The following is a 22,397-nucleotide window of genomic DNA, read 5'->3' on the forward strand; positions in this document are numbered from 1 at the left end:
CGTCGGCCATCCACTGGGCATACAGCCGCTTCACGTGTGCCTTGAACGGCTTGTTCAGGCACACGTCGAGTGGCTGTAGCATGGACGTCATGCCGCCAGGTATTATGACGAGGTCGGTGCTGGTCTCGGCAAGGCGAGCCTTCACCGCATCAGTGCAGTGGCCTCTGAAGGAATCTAGTACGAGCATCGACCGGCGTGCCAGCAAGGCACCTGGTCTTCGCTCCCAGATTACTCGAAGCCAGTCACCGACTAGGCCACTGTTCATCCACGAATTTTCTTCCGCACGCACAACGATTCCTGGGGGCAGTGGAATGCTAGGTAGCGTCTTGCGTTTGAAAATCACATACGGGCGCAGTTTCGTGCCGTCAGCCAAAGCGCATAGCATGACTGTGCAGCGCAGCTTGGCATTTCCGCCGGTCAGCACGCTGACTGATTTGGAGCCCTTTTTTTCCATGGTCGTGTCCATCGGCATCTCAAAGTACACAGGTGTTTGATCAGCATTTCCCACCTGAGACAGCAAATAGCTGTGCTCCTTCCGAAGTGCGATCACATATCGTTGAAAGTTCAACAACTTTTCCTCGTAGGCTTCAGGAAGCCGCTGGCACATGGTTGTTCGCCGCCGCATAGAAAATCCATGTCTTCGCATGAAGCGCTGAAGCCATCCACGGCTTGCACGAAACTCACGTGGAATGTTCAATTCCCGGGCCAACTTCAGGGCTTCCATTTGCGTCATCTCAGTCGAAACAGCGTGGCCACGACTTCTCTGCTCCTCAATGAACTTCGCAAGCTGCGTCTCGAGGTGGGGGTACGCGCCAGTCTTCGGACCCCGAAACGCTCGCCTGTTCCGGTTCGTTGCTTCGAGACTCTCTTTTTTCTTCCTCCAGTCGCGAATGCACGACTCGTCGACGTCATGCTGTCTTGCAGTAGCTCTGTTGCCGATTTCTTCGGCAGCGGCTATAATCTTTAGCTTCTCTTTCGCTGTGAAACACTGCCGTCGAGTCGCACTCATGATGCCAAAACAAAGCAGGCAAACAGTGCAAACTGGGGTAAGTACACTAAACAGCGCCTAACGCGAGGCTCAACAATGCTGGCCTTTCGTTGGCCCTTCATCGGCTTGACAAGCGTCGATGACGATGGGGATGGCGGACTACACGGGGAGGCTGCCGCACATTGCGGTGAAGCCGACCCCCCCCCTCCCAAGGAAAAAATTCGCAGATAACCCGCACCCCCACTTTTTAAACGCGTTTTTTCACATTTTGGTGCGGGTTATACGCGAATAAATACGGTATTTCCACATAGCGCGCTTAGGACTTAAAAAGAGTCTAGAATGGTGGCTTGCCATTTCTTTCGCTCGCTAGAAATCACCACGCGTTTCTCAATAGCCTGGAAGGCCGCATTGCTGTCAGCGTCGCTGTGAGGTGCGACGTACCTGCAGAGGGGGTCCAGAGCCGCGACGGCTTCTCCAAAGCTAGGATTTGGCAACTCCCCGGCATCATGCGGCTTGTGCTCCTCGTCATCAACGCGCCAGGCAACGGACGAATGAATATCCGCAGGAAATTTTGCCCTCTTTGGCGTAATCATGCTAACGTGCTAACGTTTGTTTAGTATTGCTGCGGAGCGCGCGCGTCCGGGCAGCCCGGTTGTGCGCAGCGCTGCTAGCGCTGCGTGGTTTCGCGAGAAATGTAAACAAGAGAGGAGAACTGGCCCGATAGACAGAGCAACGCCAACTTCCGGCTTCTCTTTAGCTATAGCTTCCCGAAGAGTGACGTCAGGGCCTCTCCCGAGTTTCCTTCCTCCGTGAGTCGACCCGCCTAACAAACCATGCGGTGACCGTAATCACAGTGATGATAGTCATAGCATTTTTCACGAATGGCCACCTAGTGGCGGCCTCTCGAACTGGCGTGCGGCTCCTTGCAGCCAGTTCAATAGCCAAGCCCAGCCAAGCCCGGTCAAAACTTGTCAAAAGCCAAAATGGCGGTTGGAGCGCGTTGCCTACTTTAGCCCAGGCGGGTTCAGGTTGCGACGCATCATGCGGGAACGTTTCCACAGCTACTACGTAACAGCGGGGTTCCTTATACATTGGATCCTATGGAAGCTATACTGGGACCGGATGAAAGCGACGCAGCAGCCGGGAAAAACGCAGCAGTGAGGAACGTAACAGTGGGGTTCTACTGTATTCAAACTTTGACTATTACATTCCATTTCGGGATGTTCAAGTATTCGCCCAACTCTAGAAGCAACCTGTACCCAAAGGCTGTTTTTCCACAGTGCAACGAATTGACTCCGTGACTTCAGTCATCATGGGAATAGAAAGAAAGAAAAGCTATGCGCGGATTCAAGTAATAACTCTAAAATACTGCTGATCAAAATTGCTGCAGTGGAGCTTATCGCACCAATATGTTCCTTCTAAAAATATTTCCCAGCGCTGTGAAAAGTCAAATGCTGCTACTCACCACAACAAGAGGCTGGTCAATCTTCCCAACAGCCTCAGCAATGTCAGCCAGCAGCAATTCTGTGATGGTGTCTAGGTCCTCAGCATCCAATGCAGACGTCATTCTCTCTGAAATCAAGTCAACCGTTAAATGACACTCTGGCATTCTCAGCGTACATTTTTTTCCTCAATGGGCAAAGTATTGTGGTGAACCACAGACCCTATTACAAGTTTTGAATAGGGCTGCAGATGTTATCATCATGCTGATCCTTCAGGTGAACTAAACCAGGCCAAATTTTCTTGTAAGCTGAAGAGTTATCTTTGGTTAGTATTAAATAGCCACACTGCACATAACAAGTTTTGCACACTATCTTCTGATAAGCCAGATTTCTGAGGAGAGTACTTTAGAAATGTTACTCTCATTGTGTAACAAGTCTAGCCAGCTGAACAGCAATAAAACTGCTCTGCAGCAAAAGATAGTCCTTTCCTGCTCGTGTACATATTACTAGGGTTGTTGGAATAGTGAAATTTCCAAACCGAATACAAATATTCCAGAAGAACGACCTCCAAATATCGAATTGAATATGAACTATTTTATTTCTAAACGCAGTGAAATGTAGTTGGCATGGAACCCTCTTGGTAAAACAAGATGCTTATTGACATTTTTCACATGGGTTATTTACACACATAATTAAATGCGTGTAATGCCGTTCACAAAAGGATGTCCGGTCAACTAAGGAGCTTGTAAATTTGAAACTGCTTTCAGGTATCTGATGCATCATGAAAATGGCAGTATTGGTAAAGAACATCACATCACCTGTTACATGTAGAGTGTTTATTTCGTTCAAGGAGGGAAGTGTGAGACCACAGTGCTGCACATTATTTTAAATGGGTGGAAGCAATGTGCGAATGGTCAAATAAGAAACCAACTTGCCTAACTGGAGGGAATTCGCACATAGGCTGCCTAAGCGTGAGGCATTTATAACGACTGACTATCGTCATTCTCTCTCCTTTGAGACTCCAATAACTGTTATCCCTTACACAGCATTCAAGAACGAATGAACATTCAACAGAGAGGAATAGTGCTGCATTGTGAAATCAAATACGAATCGAATAGCAAAGACTATTCAATTCATATTCAATTTGAGAATTCATTCACATTGAATGACTCTCATCTTTCCCTCTCCTTTTAAACTCCAATAATTGCTGTTACCCTTAACATATTTGAAATAAATGAAAATTTGACAATTTCTAACAGTTAATTCCTGAACCGAATCTGAATCGAATAGCAAAGATAATTCCATTCATATTCGAAACTTCTAAAATTCACACACCCCTACATATGACCAACCACAACATACCGAAATTTAAATTAAATTAAATTCTGAGGTTTTATGTGCCAAAACTACAATATGATTATGAGGCACACCCAGTGGGGGACTCCGCGTTAACCTGGCCACTTGAGGTTTTTTAACATGCGCCTAACCCAGGGTACAAGGACGTTTTTGCATTTTGCCCCCATCGAAGTGTGGCCACCGCAGCCAGGGTTCTATTCCACGCCGTCTGGCTTAGCCCAACATACCGAACACTGAAGACATGAATGTTAGCAGCAGAAGTGGTAGCGACAGCTAGTGGTGCGTTGTTCAACCACAAAGTTTTCAAAATATTTTTGGGTTGCATAACCGCTACCACAGAACGAAAAGGGCCACCGTAAATGAATGCTTATGTTGGTGCTGATGCTTATACACCGGCAGTTCAGTAGCGCATAAACAGTCATTGTAACGATAGTTTTGTGCACTCTGGTTGTGCACTGAACTTCACAAGATGGCGTCATCGGCACTGTTGCTCCTGTCCACATCTCCAGTATTATGTGAATGGTTAACTACATACCGACAAACTTGAAGCCTCTAATAAAACCTGTGCATCAATTTAAGCCAAGCCATGTTTCATTTAAAACTGTTTCCAATGAGCACCCATTGTGGTTCACAAGGTATTGCTCAGTGGAGTTGCGCAAAACAGATTGCTTTGCACTAGCCAAAAAGCACTGTCAACACAAATTTGTCAACTGGTAGCAATATTTTCTCTCAAAATTTCAGTGTAGGACAGAGTCTAGTGGTCCATGTTTGGGCACATTAAGTAACCGATTCAGTTGTACATGACAATGTCTACTTGTAAAACATTGATTGACTGACTGACTGGCTGTTGATGAACACTGACTCACTCACCAACCGACTTACATCTCAACGCTACACTACATGCTGCTGAACACCAAACTAAGGAACTGAAGAATATCTTCAACCACTTCAATGTGTTATACCCCTGTCACACTGGACATTTTAATCTCGTTAGATCCAAATGACATTTGGTACAACAAATGCAATTCGACCCATTCGTTGGTGCTGCTCGGGAAAAATTTATGTCATTCAGTCATGATATCAATGGCAACCATCGCAAAAAAAAAAAAAAAAAGCTGGTGAGAAAAGTATAGCAAGGTATGTGTAGAATGTCTGAAGAGTCAATCTATTTATATTAATATAAATATGGCGCATCACTTCACTGAAATAACATGCATATAAAACTTATAATTCTAAAATTTCTGCCCACTATAAGCAAAAACAAGGCTTGGCCAGCTTAGTAGCAATAGCCAATAAATTGAACACAATATGACTGACATGGCAGCGCCGAACGACGACACTCAGTTGCAGTAAGTGAAGCAGTTAGTTGATATGTGCTTTGCATTGCGAGCAAAGCATACTAATCAGAGGAAGAGGCTCGATAGTCAAATAGATACAGATGCAATTCAAGACAGCAAAAACGTGCATACAGGCACCTGATTGTTTACGGTACGGCCGACTAGTAAAGTGGTGGCCGTCAGACGTTTGTTAGGTGGAGAGTAAAAGCATTTTGCGAAAGCCTGCCTTACAGATTTTCTCTAGTTAAAATAACAGATGCCTTTAACCAGGCAAAATTAATTACCTCTTTACATGAATCTTTCTCAAATTATGAACGTTCAATGTCATATTTTGCCTTGTCTCTAGGTTGATAGTATATATTTGCCTCGAGTGCGAAGCCGAATGAGTTTCTCAAACTCATTCGATTGAAGAAGTCATTCGATTCAAATGGCATTAAATATCACTGTGTAGTAACTGAATAATGTCATTCAATGCTAATGCCATTCTATTCAAATTACATTAAAACAACCAGTCTGACAGGGGTATTACTCTGTCACAACTGACAAGAATGCATATTTTTGCATTTCGCCTCCATCAAAAGTTAAAAGTAGTCATGAAGGATTGCTACGGAACCCACGACTTTGAGCTTGGCAGCCCAGGGCCACATTAAGAAAGAACCATTTTTAAGGGATACACGACTTTTAGCATACACAAGTTTGCTATCACTAAGGCTTAGGACGTGATAAAAAAAATCTGCAGTTACACGCAGTCACTGTTACTTTCATGTATTATTTGTAGTTGTTGAATTTAGTAACAAGGGTCTAAGATAGCACAGTTTCATGCCAGTTATTGTTTTGTGAAATAGTTTATTGAATGCCTCCTTTTCAAAAAAGTATAGTGGCTGCCTGCTCTCTGTCAACAATCTGTCTAGACTGTCTAAGGCTAGAAAACCAAAGCCACCAAACAGTGATAACCGTCACATTGCACATGTCTTTGGTACTTACTGTCGGTGGTGACAGTCTTAAACATCGGAAACCGCTGGAGGGCTCGACTCGCATATGCCACTCGGGCAAGTGACACCTCTGACCTCTTCGTTGGCATTAGAAAGGGAAGCAGTGTTGCCAGCAGCTGACCCTCGTCCACAACAGAGCAGAAGTCATCACACACAAATGCCAATGCTCGGGTACGAAGGTCAAACCTGCAGAAATACAAAGGAGTCTGCTCAGGGGCTAGAGTTGGCGAATGCTAGAGCCGGCAAAAGAATCGGAACACATTACACTGGAACTGGGATGAAATGTAGCTCTACCACAGGACATGGACACAAGAAACGACAGCTTCACGTTGTGTCTATGTCCTGGTGCTGCGCTACATTTCATGTCCCAATTCAAAATGTCTGACCAACAAGCCCATCCTGTCATCACCATTACGCTGGATGGCTTGTTGGGCTATTGTGATGCTGAAGTGGCACTAGAGACAAGGGCAGAAAAAGGCACCACGATGAAACGCAATGCCACATTGTATTGCCTTATTTCCCAGTACTCAGAGTCAGAAGAGCAACTTCATTTACTGAATGCACAGCTTTTCTTGTTCAAGCAAAACAAAGTCCACAGCGGGTCAAAATCCTCACCCAGGAAATGTCGCTGCATTTGTCCTGCTTCAACCGTAGACACATTATGCCGTTGACTTCTGTTAATTCAGCCCTAACAAGACCGACAAAACTTATTTAGTTATTCAACCTGTCGGGTCGAATTTAGCAACATGCAGAAAGAAATGCCAAAACACTGCTGATTCATTTGGCAAATTTGGCCAATTTTAACTCGCTCCCTAATCAAACGCATGCCCACTTTCTGTGTGTCCGAAGTAGCAAATTAACAGAAATTACATTAAAGCTCCTAAACAAAGTAGAAACTTAATGTGCCCCTAACTTTTTAGCAAGAGATGGGCAAGACTATTATGTGTTGCACAATGGCTACCGGTTTCCTACAGTCAGCATCACCGCACAGTAAGCTTCACCACAGTACAAGGTAACTATGTGGTAAAGCATACAACCGATAGGAATGCAGTTTTGGTTCAATCGCACCGCGCAGGCAATTTTCGGCGCACAATTTCCCTGGAAAAAGAAAGGCGCCATAGGGATCAGGCACATGCATGCTGGCTGGTCAAGTTCGAATTTTCCCTATTTTAGTACCTAAATATTGAATGTATGGGCCTGTAGAAATGCATGGGCGCCAGCCGGAATCTTCACTCGGGATGAAATTGACTGAACAATTGAATTAATTGGAGTCGAAATAATTTGAGTCTACTGTGCCTGCACATTTCCTGATAACGTCACTCCGTCCACTTCTCAGTCAGGCTCTACACCATTTCCCTTCCCTATGAATCTATTATCACTTAGGTAGATTGACATTTATCTGTTCTATGCATTGCGTAACCTTCTCAGCTAAGCATGGCATGTTCACTGTAATCTTGACTGGAATATCAGCTAGTAGCACTTTCATTTGAGTCCTATCTGTACTACACCTCTTGGTGCTATGCCTATCATTTATCTTTTCTGCACATGTTGCCCAATTCAGAGCTTCCTTGCAAGTACAGAATCCATCATTCGGCTACTGTGAGCTGTTAACTGCCAAAGTACTGTGATAGCATATTTTTCAAATAATTCAGTAAGCTGCTGTTCATGACAGTACGCCAACCAAACGCACTGCAACCCCAAGTAAAACCTTTCCTTCTCATGGTTCAGTTCCTTTGTGATTACTTGCCCTAGTCATGGTTGAGGTAGACAGAATGTACACCCCACATACGACTGCTTACCAGTAAGCTGGAAATCCTAAACTCCATTGTACAACACAATAACACCACAGCCCATAAGGCTTTAAGCAAAAAAAAAAACAGCTGCCGTACAGTGGAGAGCAAAAGTCTACAGACGAAGGCATCAGCAAACCAATTTTAAATTCGTCTGGCACAGCTATACGCAAAGTGAAAATATCTCTATTTATTACAGCGAACAGAGGGTACATAAGTTTGCCACTAGTCCTAGGCTGACAAGGAAAGTCGATGTCGGGCAGCATCTATGGTCTCTAGACTTTTTGCTCGCGACTGTGCATGCCTAGTGCAATGCCATAGCCACACCTATGACAAGAGAGGGCAAAGACAACAGCAGGCACACACCAGTTCTTGCTGTCCTCCGCGGGCTCAAACAGGATTCGTCTCAGGATGCTAAGGACAAAGCTTTGCTCCACAAAGTTGCAGAGGTCCTAGAAAACAGAGGGAGACAAGTCGGAGGCAAGGGTAAAGAAAACAAAGCAAGGTTTGATGTCTTGTTGGGCTAGCTGCCAAGAACATAGCACAGCTTGAAAATGAAATGATGAACAAAGCACAAATAGGCATGCAACACCTGTGACATGCACCTACGCACGTTTTGTAGTTCTTCTTGTGATTGTAATTTTGTGATGTAATTAAATATGTTGTTAAGAAAGAAAGCTTTGTCAATACTGCCGACTTGCTAACGAACTCATCCGGCAGTACCTCCCTTTGCTGCTATTCTAGCGAGACATATCTCACCAAGACATGCCAAGGACGCTTTAATGCTGACGACGCAAGACAGCCTGCCACAGCAAGCTAGCAAACATGAGAAAATTAAAAGCACAATACATGGTGTCCAGTGTGCTTGAAACACAATAAATAAGCCATGGTGTTTGTAGATGTAGGAAGCGAGCTTAAAAGCTTGCAAGAAATGTACAGAAAGAAAATCTTGTCTTGCATGGTTATCTCCCACTGCTAGGAATACAGAAAGAAAGCTAGATACCAACAGCATGTTTTGTTATAGTTGAGGTGTTTCTTTTACTTTAGAGATAACAGAATGAGAATTCAGAAGGCTGTTTATTGATCACCTTTCTTGCTACCCAATGAAAATGGCTTGTCCGCTGGTCACTAGCAAAAGCGCCGTATTATTTGAACACAGGTAGAACCCGAATATAGGTCGACCCCTACAGTATATTGAACTCGCCGGAAAATAATAAATTATAATTCGAACATAGGTCAACACGTCTTACTAGAACGAAAAACTTAGAACATGACATATCTTTATACAGTCAACGACTGAATTTTCGGACGCCCAAATTTTCGGACATGCCTGATATTTCGGACGTTTTCGCGGCACCGCCACGAGCCCCATAGAATCAATGTACAAGGACATCTGAAGTTTCGGACGCTCGAGCCCTCCGCCGTCCAATTTTCTGGACTTTTTGACGCGACGGAAGGTCCTTTGGATCCTCACTCAGCGCCCCTGCGCAGGAAATCGACTTGCAGCCGAAGCATATCACCTCTTCGAACAACTAGCCAAATCTAGCTGTCACACACCGATGTGGTCTGGCCACGCTGGCTCTGTTCATCGCCGCACTTCTGCTTCCGCCTCCGGCGGAGTTTCCGGAGCGGTGCCATTTCATTTGTTTGCGTAGGCCACGTTTTGGCTAGCGTGGTGTGTGGTTGTGCTGTTGTGTCAAGTGTGCTCTGCGACGCTAGGCCTAGGTGCTTCGACGCTCGTCTGCGAACTCCCTTGTTCGCAACTTGACGATTTCGCTTGCCTTCGATGGCCCCCACTCCATCTTCGTCGTCCTCGCCGATGGTATCGAAGCGCGGAAAGCAGTATCGTCGGTTAACGATGAAGAAAGCCGCCATTATTAATCAAGTCGTGAGCGGCCCATCGCAGGCTGACGTGAGCAAGGAGTTCGGCATGGAGCAAGGAGTCAGGTTGTGGGGGATTCAGAAGACTCCGACGTTGAAAATGAGGAGCCAATGCCTGCGCCGCCTACAAGCGCCGAGTTGACGCGTGCACTGTCGACTCTTTCATCGGTGTACAGTGCTGACATGACCCTTGCTCAGATCGAGGTGAATATGATCGCATGCAACCGGAACGCCGTCCAAACAACAATCAACAAGTTCTTCAAGCCACTGCAGCAATAAAACCGGCTGCCCGACGATGCACATGTACATAATAAACCGGCAGTCGGCTGCATACAGAGTTCTTGAATGTGTTTTTTTATAGCCACTTCACTGATGCTTTGGCAGGGTTTTGGAAACGTGGTACTTCGCACTTTACCTCTAGATCCGAGAAAAAAAGAAAAAAAAAGTGTGTTTTTTGCATGCATTCATCTTTTCGGACTGCCTGAATTTTCGGACGTTTTTACGTTCCCTAGAGAGTCCGAAAAATTGGTCGTTGACTTTATACTGCAAGCTCAGCTATTAAACCTTGCTAGTCGATGGCACAAGCTGCACCCTCGTCAGAAGTTCCAGAGAAGTTGTCCTGGTCGGATGCTTCACAGCCGCCCTTGGCACCCCAAGCATCGTTGTCCTCGGAGCCATTGATTGTGTTGAATACGCAGAATTTCTTAAAGCCAGTCTTGATAATCTCCAGACTGGCTTTACGGCAGGCACGGCGATGGAAGTTTGTGAGCTCGGCATTTTGTCTAGCTTTGATCACGAATACAGGTCGAGGTTCTTTGGTCAAGAAATATAAGTTGACGGCTCATGTTGGGCAACATTTCTCGGCAAAAAAAAAGGTCGACCTATGTTCGAATAAATACGGTAACTGCTGCTGGCATGTTCTAACTTGCTATAGTGCAAGCTTAGGTTGAAAAAAAAAAAAAAAAAAAATAAGAGAGAGAAGTGAGCAAAGATCCACTTGGAGATCGGCACCAACCTTGCCAAGCGCAAGCACCGCTTGTACCACTTCCGGCTCCGTGTCTGCCAAACGGCTCCGTAGCGATTCTCTAGCAAACTTTTCATCGACGTCCTGCATGCAAGAGAACAGCTTTACATCCAACCTGGCCGGGAACCTAAAAAAAGTATGCATAGTCTGCGGCAATGTCAGACCAAAGCTGCAGATTTTCGCAGCAATAAAATGAAATGGTATTGTATGACACTGTTATAGCAGAACACAGCTTGTGCTGTGTTTCACCGTAGCAACAGCATGGCACAACAGTTCCTTTCACAGAGGCAATTATGGTTTTCTGAGTGGAACATCCTGAAAAACTAGTTAGTTCATTACCACAGGAGATTACTGCGCAAATGAAAGAAAGGAACATTACATAAAAATGCGGACAGAAACAGTGCAACCTACAAAAGACTACCAACCGATTTTACTGAAGTGAAGAAACACCCTTATAGTATGCTTGTGATTCTACCAACAGAGCACCATGTGCTGACAGCAAACAGCAACTTACAGCCCATACAAAACTCACAAACACGCACATACAGAACTCAAAGAAAATGCAAATTAGTTCGATATATTGCATAATTTGATGTAGAATTTTTAAAGAAATGGACAACTAAAAAGCACGTACAATTTGTAACGGCACTTTATTGACAAAGCTGACTCACACCAGTGCCCCACAGCCACTTTCGATCGCAATCGAGCCTGATCTGGATCGAAATGCTCAGTCACAATTGGCTTGCTCCCACAGCTACAGCAAAGGAGCCAATTACGACTTGAAAAATTCGATCGCAATTGGCAGAAGCCCAATCGCTATCTAAAGTCCACCGTGTGACAACTGTATTATTTTTGGATTACCCTAGCACGAACAATCGTATTTATTCGATTTTAACGCGCCCTTGATTGTAACGCGCACCCGTTTTCTGTGACCAAAAAAGGGCAAAAAAGAAACACACCCTCGATTGTAATGTGCACCTGTTTCCCGTGACCTAAATAAAAAAAAGTCCTTTACAGTACTACGCACCTCATTATTTCAAACAGAAATGGAACTTTCTCTCATTTGGGGAAACAAAGATTTACTCCCAATGTACTAAAGTTGCAATAAATAAAAAAACGAAAGGCGAAGCATCGATTGCGATACATAGCAAATTAGTAGACAGCTATACAAAAAGTAAGTTTTATCAGCCACATAAAGTTTTAAACATTTGCTTACTAACTAAATTAATAAGCATGGTGCCACGCACGCACAAGCAAACATGAACACATCTCACTCAATGACTGCGGGAACTTTTTATCACGACACTAGAGTAAGAAACTGCAGTAACAGGGGCGAGCGAATTGACCTCTATGCGGCCTCTTGCTTCAACGTGAACTAAGCGATGAGAACACAGCGCAGTGCGTCTAGGTGCGTCCCCATTGCAGATCGCTTTCAAGATAGGGGCCACGCGGCCATGCCTATGCTGCAGCCATCACAGTAGAACACCTCTCCTGTTTGCGCCAGTCCCACATGGAAGTTTCGGGAACTCCGAACGACCGTGATGCAGCCCGATTCCCACCCATCTCCGCACATGTGATCACTTTCCTTTTAATTGCGGCATTGTGATAAACGCTCGGTGTGTCTTCGCAGTTAGCACTTACATGCTCATAGAGCAAACGCAGAAAAAAACAAGAAGATGGACAGTGGACTAACCAAAGCACACATACTACTTCACGTGGAGGAAGCTACGGTGGCTAGGCTCGAAGCACGTACTAGGCGGCCATTTTGAAATGTCGATGGCACTATGGTAACACAGATTTAGGGTCATACTCTATTCTAACACACACGCAATTTTTGGACCCGTTTTATCAGGAAAAAATTGCGCATTAGATTCGAGTAAATACAGTATTCCTGAATTTTCTTCTGCTTCAAGAACTTCATTTCCTGGTTGAGCATATATTTTTTTGCGTTGTAGCTGTGGAAGGCTGCAAGCCTCAGCCTTCCAAGTTCACGCAGAAGCACCCAAACAGGGCGAGTGCGTGCATCACGTTGGAGCAGGTGGCCATGGGATCCGAGTTGTTGTCCTCACTGGGTTCCCTTCAAGAATGTCCAGATCACAATGTCGCCAACAAAGTCCTCGTACTCGAGCTCTTCCGTGGTCGCGGCAGCTTAGTTCGCATACACAAACTGGTCGACCTGTAGCTTGTGAACGGCTAGCGAAAATGCCGACAGCTCACTCCAAACTTCACTGCATTCCTCGGAAGACATCTCACTGTTGTTACCAGAAACGCAAAAACTGGCATGACGGAACCAGTTCTGGATTGTTTCCTTCTCAATGCCAGCCCAGGATTCTGTGTGGCGACGTCATATTTTTTTTTTCCCCCCCCGGCTTGACTCGATGATATTTAACTTTGGAGTGAACAGCCGATACAGCCACTTCACGCTAGCCATCACGCAAAAGTAAAGGCAACATGTGGAAACAAAATAATATGAAGCTACCACGATGAGGAACCCTGATTGGCCGTGTGAGCGAGCACTGCAGGGCAGACAGGGATAACATTTTTCAGGGGAGTGGCCGACAGCAGTGTGCCAGAGCCACACAGGCGAAGTCGGGCTATACGAGTTTAAGGGAGTGTTGGTAGCTTGCTTGGCCGCCACGCATGAAAGCCAACTTCTGGGACAGTTTCGCACTATCTGAAGTTCAATATACCGGTAGTGGCTGCTATATTTATTCGACATAATCATACTTTTTGCTATATGTTCCCATTTAGCTTTACAGCGTTTATAAATTGTTCAATATAAGAAATGATTTTAAAAGAAATGGTAATTTCCGGACCAGTTTCAGTGGAGAAAAAAAAACGAAGCCATTAGAATAGGGTAAATAATGCAATCATTCATTATGGGCTACCGTTTACTTAAAATCTTCCTACGGTAGTCGGAAAATAGGCATTTTTGGCAGGGGATGGGGCGTGTTTGACGTATTCACTGTCCCCTAAGCTCCACCAAGACAGACTATGCCGTTAAAGGGACTGCGACTGGGTTCACCATTGTGGTCAGGTACAAGCACGCTGACCATTCAAGCTCAAACTATTTTAACGAAGGCCAATTTTAAGATCCAAATAGCGCAAGTTTGGCCCCATAAACATCTATGAGAGCCAGTCGAGATAGAATTAACCGAAAAATCTAATTAACCGGAGATGAAATTAGGGATATTTACCGTACCACCTATCTGCAAGATAGGGAGTGAGCCAGCGTGTTAGTAAGAGGAGCTATATATATATATATATATCTGGCTTTGTTATTTATTCAATGTCCACTACAATGAGAAACCCTAAAGCGTTCTAACATGGTCACCCACCTGCTTTTTCTGGAGAGCGGTGACCAGTTCACGTACGGCTGCCACTCGGTGGTGCTTGCTGGCACTGTTCAATGCTAGAAAGAGAGCGCTTCCCGTGGCCTCCACCAGGGCATGCTCCCGACCAAAGGCGCTGGTGCGGGTCAGCTGCTCTGCTGCCAGGCGCGCTTGCTCGTTGTCGCCGCACAGGTGGCGCTCGAGGCAGGCGTCCACCTCGTCAGGACACCTGAAGGCAAACCAGAAGACAATGTGCATTATCACAAGATGGTATCGCAGGTCACTCTACACACTTTCTCTGGGTAATACTCAGGTCAAACACGTTAAGCTGTACTCTGCCTCAGTAATTCTGTGCAGCACTGTGGGAGCTACAGGTGCCTTGACCAATCAGAACAACAAATGCATCTAGAAGGTATCCAACTGTGCCTCGTCATCATTGTGCACTGTTATCGTGTTTTGCCCTGCTGCCCTTGCAACATTTGCATTTGCAAGCCTCACAGTGAGTCTGGGTCCTGCTGCATGGAAATAGTATCAAGACAAAGTATAAGGCTCCACTGGTGCTCTTTGAGGATTCTGCCAGCTTTGCCTAGCACAAAATGAATAAGTATAAGCAGAGAAAGCAAACAAGCTTCCCTGTCTCTGATTTCATGCCCCAGCTAAAGAACTATTGGCATCTTGGCATACTACCACATTTGCACCACCAATCGTACCGCACAGTTAGATTACCGCACAAATATCCAAAAAGATAAATTGGCGCCGGTTCTACTGCACACATCAAGTAACGAAACCTGAGTCGACGCATACTGTGTGGAAACGATATTATGGAACACACAAAGACACACGGACACACATACAGCTCAATCTTAGCGGCTAGGAGCTATCGGAGTCCGACGACACCTCCTTTTCACTGTCTACCGACCCCAGCAAGTAACCTCCAGTTCCATTTAATGCATTAGAAATTCTACACTTCTGGAAGGTTCGCATAACCGTCGTCTGCAGGAGGGCATTCCACGTACCATGAAGCAATCTTGCGATGGCTCAGAGTATCACTTTCTTCAGCAAACCCTTTGTTAACAGTGTGGCTAGCTACCTTGCATTGCACTTTTTTTTTAGTAGAGATCAGTTTCGTTTTTGATTTTGAGTAGAATTAGTTACGATCATAACACACAAGCAAATTTGAACATACATTTTATTCAAAAAAGGTGCGCATTAGAATTGTGCAAATACAGTACATAGCAGATTTCGTGGCATGCATTTTCAAGATATCCAAACTTTTCTTGTGCATGATAGTGTGCCAAGCACAGTGTCATCAGCTGGACAGCCGGACAAAGGGGAGGGGCAGTAAGAAAAATTTAGGTAGATACTAATGCACTTAGGTTCACGACCCCATCAGATTTATGCGCATCTTAAAGGACCCCTCACCAGGTCACACAGAAATTTTGTTATACACTAGGAGTTGTTAGGTACACTCTAAGGAGCGTTCAACTATGAGAATTCTTCAAACTGGTTCGTTAATAGTCGAGATAGAAATATTTCAGCGCCACGAACCCATGATTTCAGGAAGCGAGCACTCTCTCCACTTGCCCCGTCTAGACACCACAAACGAAATTCCTTCCCTGTGTTCTCCCATACAGGAGCTGGAAGATCGCGTGACACATGTCACGGGCCCCGCCTTCTTTCCTGGCTTTTTTTGCTGCACAGCAACTTCCGCTAATGGTGTTGGGTGCAAGCTGTTGCATTTGTTTCATTTCACACAGCTCACAATTTTGGCTGCTGTGCACGAGAACACCTGACTAGTGGTATAAATCAGACCTATGCGAACACCGACACAGACACAAGCGGATAACAGAGCACGATCGCACGCTGGAAGATGGTACAAAATGACATAGCTTTGCTGTCTGCGCATGCAACTGAACGACGTGGGAGCAAGAAGACGAAGAGGAAGTACATCTCTCTTGCTACGGTACAAAGTAAATCAGAAAAACGCAGACATTAGATCTGTGTGTTTTATTATTTCTCTAAAGGTTAATTCGTCTGTAGAAGCAACAGATTATACAAATAACAGATGTCGCCTTGAAGAATTCTCGAAGTCGTGCACCACTATGAGTTACGTCACAGCACATACGTGTATGTACACACACTTGCGCATATACGTCACCTCTCCGGCTGGGACCGCAGCGCCCACGGAGAGGAGGGCAAACGGCAATTGGTTTGAAATGTCAACTTTTTCCCCAGTGTGTAGCAATGTAATACTTCGCAGACACGGTCGTTAGCACGCATTGTATATGCTGCGCCTGTCAGCTCAAGATGGCCAGACCTGGTGAAGGGCCCCTTAAGAAACCCCAGGTGCTCACAAACCCAAAGCCCTTGTGCAGGCTGTGCTGACAGATAGCAACAGTAGTCAAGATGCGCTTGCTCTAAATGTGTGTGTGAAACAAAAAAAGTCACAGTTTCGCCCGAAAGGCGAAGCATCGATTGCAATAGCAAATTAGTAGACAGCTATACGAAGTAAGAATAGTAGTTTCAACGGCAGTATAAACTTGGAAACATTCGTCCACTAACTGAATCAACAAGCATGGTGTCTACCTGCACAAGCAAATATGAACACATCACACTCAATGTGCGTGGACACTTGCTGTCAAAGCGCTGGTGTGAGCAAGTGCAACAGCAGCAACGAGCAAAGCGACCTTCATGCCATCCATCAACTCAACGCAAGAGCGGCTAGAACACACCACACATGAATATGAGCCATCTGCAGATTCCTTTCAAGATACAGTGCACACGACCGCGCAAGGCCGTGCAAAGTACGTAGTCGTTGGCAAAGTCAAAGCTGCCCTCCCTCCCCCCCCATCCCTCCCGCGCTGCGTTGCCGCTTTCCTCCATATATGACGCACTAGACTGAGCTGCGATCATCAGTTCCCTTTGCGCCCGGTTGCGAAAGGCACAGTTGCTGTCATGGCCACAATGCCACCGCCTCCCCCACCCCTCCCTCCCATCCTCAAGAGACTTTTCACGCGACGGAAGACGGCGCATTCTCCATTTTTTCCTACGCAAGCTCCAGATTTAGCCGCAGTCATCGGTTTCCCTCACATGCTTTCATTCGCACACACAGCATATAAAGCGCAGCGACGGTGTTATCGCCCTCGGGCTTCATACGGAACACCATGGTGACGGCAAAAAATGCACTTGGAGAGGTATTCTGTAAGAGTCCACCTAGTGGACTGTCCGTTTCGGCCACTTCTGATTTGCTGGGGCCGCTCATCTCCTCCTCACTCGTACAGTTGCATCCAATCAGCAGCGGCTGTAATGGACAGTCCACTAGGTGGATTCTTACAGAATACCTCCCCGGGAGTGTCCATATAATTGCTATTGCAATAAAGAACCATTATGGTCTATAGGAGGCTATGCTTGCAGTAGTATGTGGCAGCCAAAAGTGGGCGGCACAGGTCATTTTAATTTTGTTCATGCAACTTTTATTTATTGTTTTTCTTTCAGTCTAGTGGCATCCTATATTTCAACACCTTTAAAGAGCTTTTTCTCTAATAGAATTTATTTTTTACAAAACTTGATACGGCATTTCTAAAACTGCAGAACGAGACCAAATGCAAAAATTTTATAAAAAATTTGGGAGAGCTGGCAGGTAAGCTTTTGCAACATCCCTGCCGGGATTCCTTCCAGTGCCGGTTTTTGGCCCTAGGCGCCTGCTACCCTTGAAAACCTGGCATATCTTGTAAGGACGTTGGAAATGAAAATTCAAAAAGATAAAAGCTACAGACGAACCCACTTATAATGATACATTTTAACAACATATTGAATACAACAATAAGCAGCCGATGCACCATCAACGTTGGTATGTGCACTAGGGCACAATAAACCACTTACTACAATGTTCCCATGTCACATTATCAGTTATAACAATGAAATATGGTTACTGGGAGTACGCACTGAAAGGAAAAAGAATGCGAAATCCTCGCAAAAACAGAAAAAGAAACGTGAACCACTTCGCCACTTATTGCCTTTGCGCTTCGCACCCCGCAAGGCACGCATTCATCGCATTGCCTCGGGGGAGGGGAGGGAAGGGGCTGCTTTTGTCACACCTGCCTCTGCGCACGCACTCTGCACAGCACACCTTCTAGCATTGCATCCCTTCGTGAGCCTCCTATGCCCCTCTCCCATCTCCCACCCACCTTCTTGCCGACTTCGGAAGGGTGACGGGGGAGGGGCAACGAAGGCATGCCGTGCGAGATAAAAGGGCTGGCGTGTTTTTTTTTTTTTCTTTCCTGAATTTCGAACTCCTTTTCTCTTCCGCAAACACCCAGCAGTAGCCAGGTTTTATTGTTATAGCCAATAATGCAGCATGAGAACAATCTAGTAAGCAGTTTATTTTACCTCAAAACACACACAAACGTCCAAAGTGAAATGTAGCTGCTCACTGTTACATCCAAGTATTGTTAAAACCAATAATGATATAAGGGGGTTCTCGACCGTACCTCTTTCTATCTAAGTTAAAAGATCTGAATGTTCATCTCCTCTGCTTTCTTTTGTGCGACCCGGTTGTAACAATTATCGGTTATAACAATGGGATTTTCTTGGCACTTGAATGTTGCAATAACTGGGTTCCAGTGTACTTGTAACTGCTACACAGAAGAAATGCTCACCTTTGACGCAGCATTTTCATTATGTCAAGAACTGCTCCATCACTCGCAGGATCCACCGCTTCGCCGCTATCGCTTGCATGGAGCTCGATATAAGTGTCAAAGAACAAGCTGCACAAATCCCACAAGAGAGAGGGAGAGAGAGAAAGCATCTTGCAGTTCAGTTCGGCATGTGAAGTTCACTACACACAGCGTGTTATTCGAGCACGTAATTTGCAGAAAAGCTTCTACAAGTGTGTTCCAATTCTGCGCAGTATGGGAGACAAATCTACATGGACAGCTTCAAGCCCAAGTAATGCAATGTGTCTGGAATTGTCTGGAAGATGTTTCTGCGACATGAAGACACCTTGCGGTGAGAAGAAAAAGCTAAGAAAAGCACAGACCGTCTCCCTGTTTTAACTCCTTGCATGTGCAAACCTTTGGAAAACAGAATGTAACTTACAGTTTAAGCATATAGCAAAGCATGAATACGTTTTGCTGTGAGCGAATGATCTTGTCAACAGTTTGCAAGCTTCCTGATCAGCCACCATCTTGTTTGGACAGCAAAGTAGCTTGCATCGTTTTTTATTTGATGTGTCCTAGCAAAGTTGTCTTCTTTGACTATTTCATCATATTTGTACTGAAAGTTAAGATGGCCACTGTCTGATCAGCCGTCTATAGTGAGCGCTGGAGCACAACCTATAGTGCAAGTGACAAAGCTCACCAGACGACAAAGTCGGAGTACTTCTCCAGTGACAAGGCAAGTTGGATTAGAGCCTTGAGGATTGCAGCCTTCTTGCCGGCATCCTCGTCTTCACTGCTGGGTGACCCCAGCACGGACTTGGTCAGCTGTGCTAGGAGTGGCTTCAGGACGGGCGACACTGAATGCTTGGATGACAGCTCCTCGAGTGCGGCTACGAGCGACTTCTTGTGCTTGACCAGCGCCTGAAATGAACTGAGCGAGATATGGCACACACAGGTTAACAGAGAGAATAATTAGAAATGGAGCACGATGAGAAAGGTCAAAATGAGCGCCAGTAGTTCAACATACAGGACGTTCTGCGTAGCTTGAAACAAACTAAGAAACAATAAGAGTGATGCATCACCGGCAGATATATCACAGGCAGATGTTACTAATTGTCTTCCGTTTACCGTAATCTTGAGCTATCCAAGATAGTTTTCATCACTCAGAAAAAACAAAGAAATAAGGAGATTACATCATGTAATTAACAACACATATTGTGATCATAGTACATGAGCTTAAACCAGAATTCTGGACAGTGCAGTAGGCCAGGCCCTACATAGGCTAGCAATGTGGCTGCAATGAGTGCCATTAAACTGCTTCATGCAATAGTAACCCTTCCCCCTCCCCTTTCAGCCTCCTTCTGCACGTTTCTGCCCTCATGCGCCTTTGCTAATCTACATCCCCAGAAATGCATATGAGTATACGTTCGCTGCAGTAAAAACCAAACATTCGAGTTTCCTGCACAGCTCGGATGCCTGGGAACTGACCTCACCGCATGTTATAACAGAAAAATGAAAACACCTTATGTTTACAGCACAATTATGATATACGTTATAATACAAGACTGCAAGTCTGTTTTGTCATATTTGTAGATGACATTTGAGTAGAGTCGATTGGTAGGCTAGTAGGTAAAAGTGTTATAGGGGTATCACAGAAATGACACAAGAAGAACCTGCTAAGTCCCCTTCATGTTGGCTCGTGTTACATTTGCTCTAACTGTATGGCAATACGAGTTACTATATGACAAAGATGATTAGTCACATATGTGGCCGAGGAGCATCAAATCTTCAAGGAGACAGACACCCTCAAAGCAAACACTGTTCACATGGAGAGCATGAACTCATGCACTCTTAAGTAGGGGACAGCCACTTCTCAGTGCTCCCGTTTAATCACTAGAAAGCCAAGAGGTCCCTTCCATCACTCACGCTTTGGGCAGCTCCTCGATGCCTTGCAGGGTCATCAGCACCAGCAGGCACAGAAGGCCGCCTGAGAGGCTTGCGCCTGAGTTGCTCAGCGGTTTCAGACTCTGGAAAGGAAAAATGAGGATGCACCAGTGCAAACCTAACCGGGCTCACATAATCAAAAGGTTTAACAAAGGATTTCTGGTGCTAGCACTTGCTACTGTAGAACCTAGATGACATGTTCCTCCTTGCTACGTTTTCCCAGCTCTTGCGCTCTGAAGCACCAGTCCTGTTTAGTTTCCGTAGCATCATGCGTGTTAGCTTCCTAGTTTGCCACATTTCTCTTATTGGTTTTAATGTCTAAAAAATTGAAACAGTGTACCATCCATGTGAAATCACTTGTCGGTAGCACCCACATGTTACAGATGCATGTCGCCACTGAAGACTGTCTTTTCATAATACTACCTGCCATATGGTGCCGGAGGACCATGTTCAATCCATCACTGGTTGCCGTCTTAGTGTGACTCATGAAGTCTAGAGCCGAGAGGAGGTCGACGAAGATACAAGGGGTCCTCCCGCATGCACATTTTGCAGGCACTGTTTCATGACTTTCTATAGCTTACGCAGTTACCCAATATGCATGATGGCTTGGAAACTGAAAATAAAAAAAAGGCTGCAAGTGCTCTAAATAAGGTTCCTATTACCAATGATTCGGCCCAAGCGTCACCTGGAAGTTACAATTCACCTAGTGCGATTCACAGCTACAAGCGCTCCGAAAGGTTTTGACTGTAGGCTGTTGCCAACGCTGCAAACTCGGCTTTGATTTCGTATTTGATTGTAGCGGGCAGGCAATTTTCGGACCCAATTTCTCAGAATATAGGCGCACGTTAGACCCGGGTAATTATGGTACGTACCGTAAAAACCGGAATATACGTCGAACTTTTTTTCAAAACACCATTGCGAAAAGTCGACCCTCGTCTTATATAGCGGACATTGGCAGAGAAACTACAGAAGTCTTGCAACAATGGGCGGAAAGAGCCGCCATCACCATCAGCAGCAGCGCGGCATGGCGACATTGTGGCATCGCCAATTTGCGTTTACATTGTCGCAAAGTTATTTTGGTTGAAGGCTCCTTTTTCACATTTTGTTTCAAAATGAGCGGAAGCCGACGGCAATTCACCGTCGCCTTCAAGAACAAGGCGATTGAGTGCGCGGAAGCCCACGGCAACCTCGCGGCACAGTGCGGATTTGGAGTATCCGAAAAGAGCATTCGGTACTGGCGGAGGTAGAAGCAGCAAACCAACAGAAGATGTCATTTCATGGGCGGACCGCAGAACTGGGAGGCAAGGTCGCGGAGTTCGTCCGGGAGCTGTGTGTAGGATCGCTGCCTGTGACTGCCGAATGCATCCATTTGAAAACGGTAGAGATCGCGCGCGCCTCTGGACTGGGCAGCGAGAAGCACTCGTCATCGGACTCTAGTTCGGACGACTCTGATCAAAGGCGTTGCCCTGATTCGGAGTAGTGCTTGCACACTTCGTGCCTTTCTGTCTACTCTACACTCAGCCAATTATTAACAGTATCGCGTGACCATCGACCTGCGTGTTTGTCAGCACCTTATCATCACGGCACAGAGCGGCGAAATAGCGAAAGTAAGCGCACGTGTACACATGCGTGTATCGCGTTTGTTTCGCCGCT

General features: G+C 45.6%; 1 protein-coding gene across 3 annotated transcripts in view; it reads right to left on the reverse strand.

Moving 5' to 3' along the window:
* Window positions 1-22,397, reverse strand: part of l(2)k09022 (HEAT repeat containing 1 homolog l(2)k09022) — a 102,046-nt gene that overhangs the window by 68,763 nt on the left and 10,886 nt on the right. For all 3 annotated transcript variants that reach the window (XM_075668905.1, XM_075668906.1, XM_075668907.1), the window contains exons 7-14: window positions 20,727-20,827; window positions 19,501-19,731; window positions 18,801-18,908; window positions 14,149-14,371; window positions 10,802-10,894; window positions 8,272-8,357; window positions 6,108-6,301; window positions 2,454-2,560 (exon numbers count right to left, since the gene is read on the reverse strand). In XM_075668905.1, coding sequence (XP_075525020.1) covers window positions 2,454-2,560; window positions 6,108-6,301; window positions 8,272-8,357; window positions 10,802-10,894; window positions 14,149-14,371; window positions 18,801-18,908; window positions 19,501-19,731; window positions 20,727-20,827 — 1,143 coding nt within the window. The remainder of the gene's footprint in view (window positions 1-2,453; window positions 2,561-6,107; window positions 6,302-8,271; window positions 8,358-10,801; window positions 10,895-14,148; window positions 14,372-18,800; window positions 18,909-19,500; window positions 19,732-20,726; window positions 20,828-22,397) is intronic.

This window comes from Dermacentor variabilis, chromosome 9 (assembly GCF_050947875.1).
Source record: "Dermacentor variabilis isolate Ectoservices chromosome 9, ASM5094787v1, whole genome shotgun sequence".
In the NCBI taxonomy this organism is placed as follows: Eukaryota; Metazoa; Arthropoda; class Arachnida; order Ixodida; family Ixodidae; genus Dermacentor; species Dermacentor variabilis.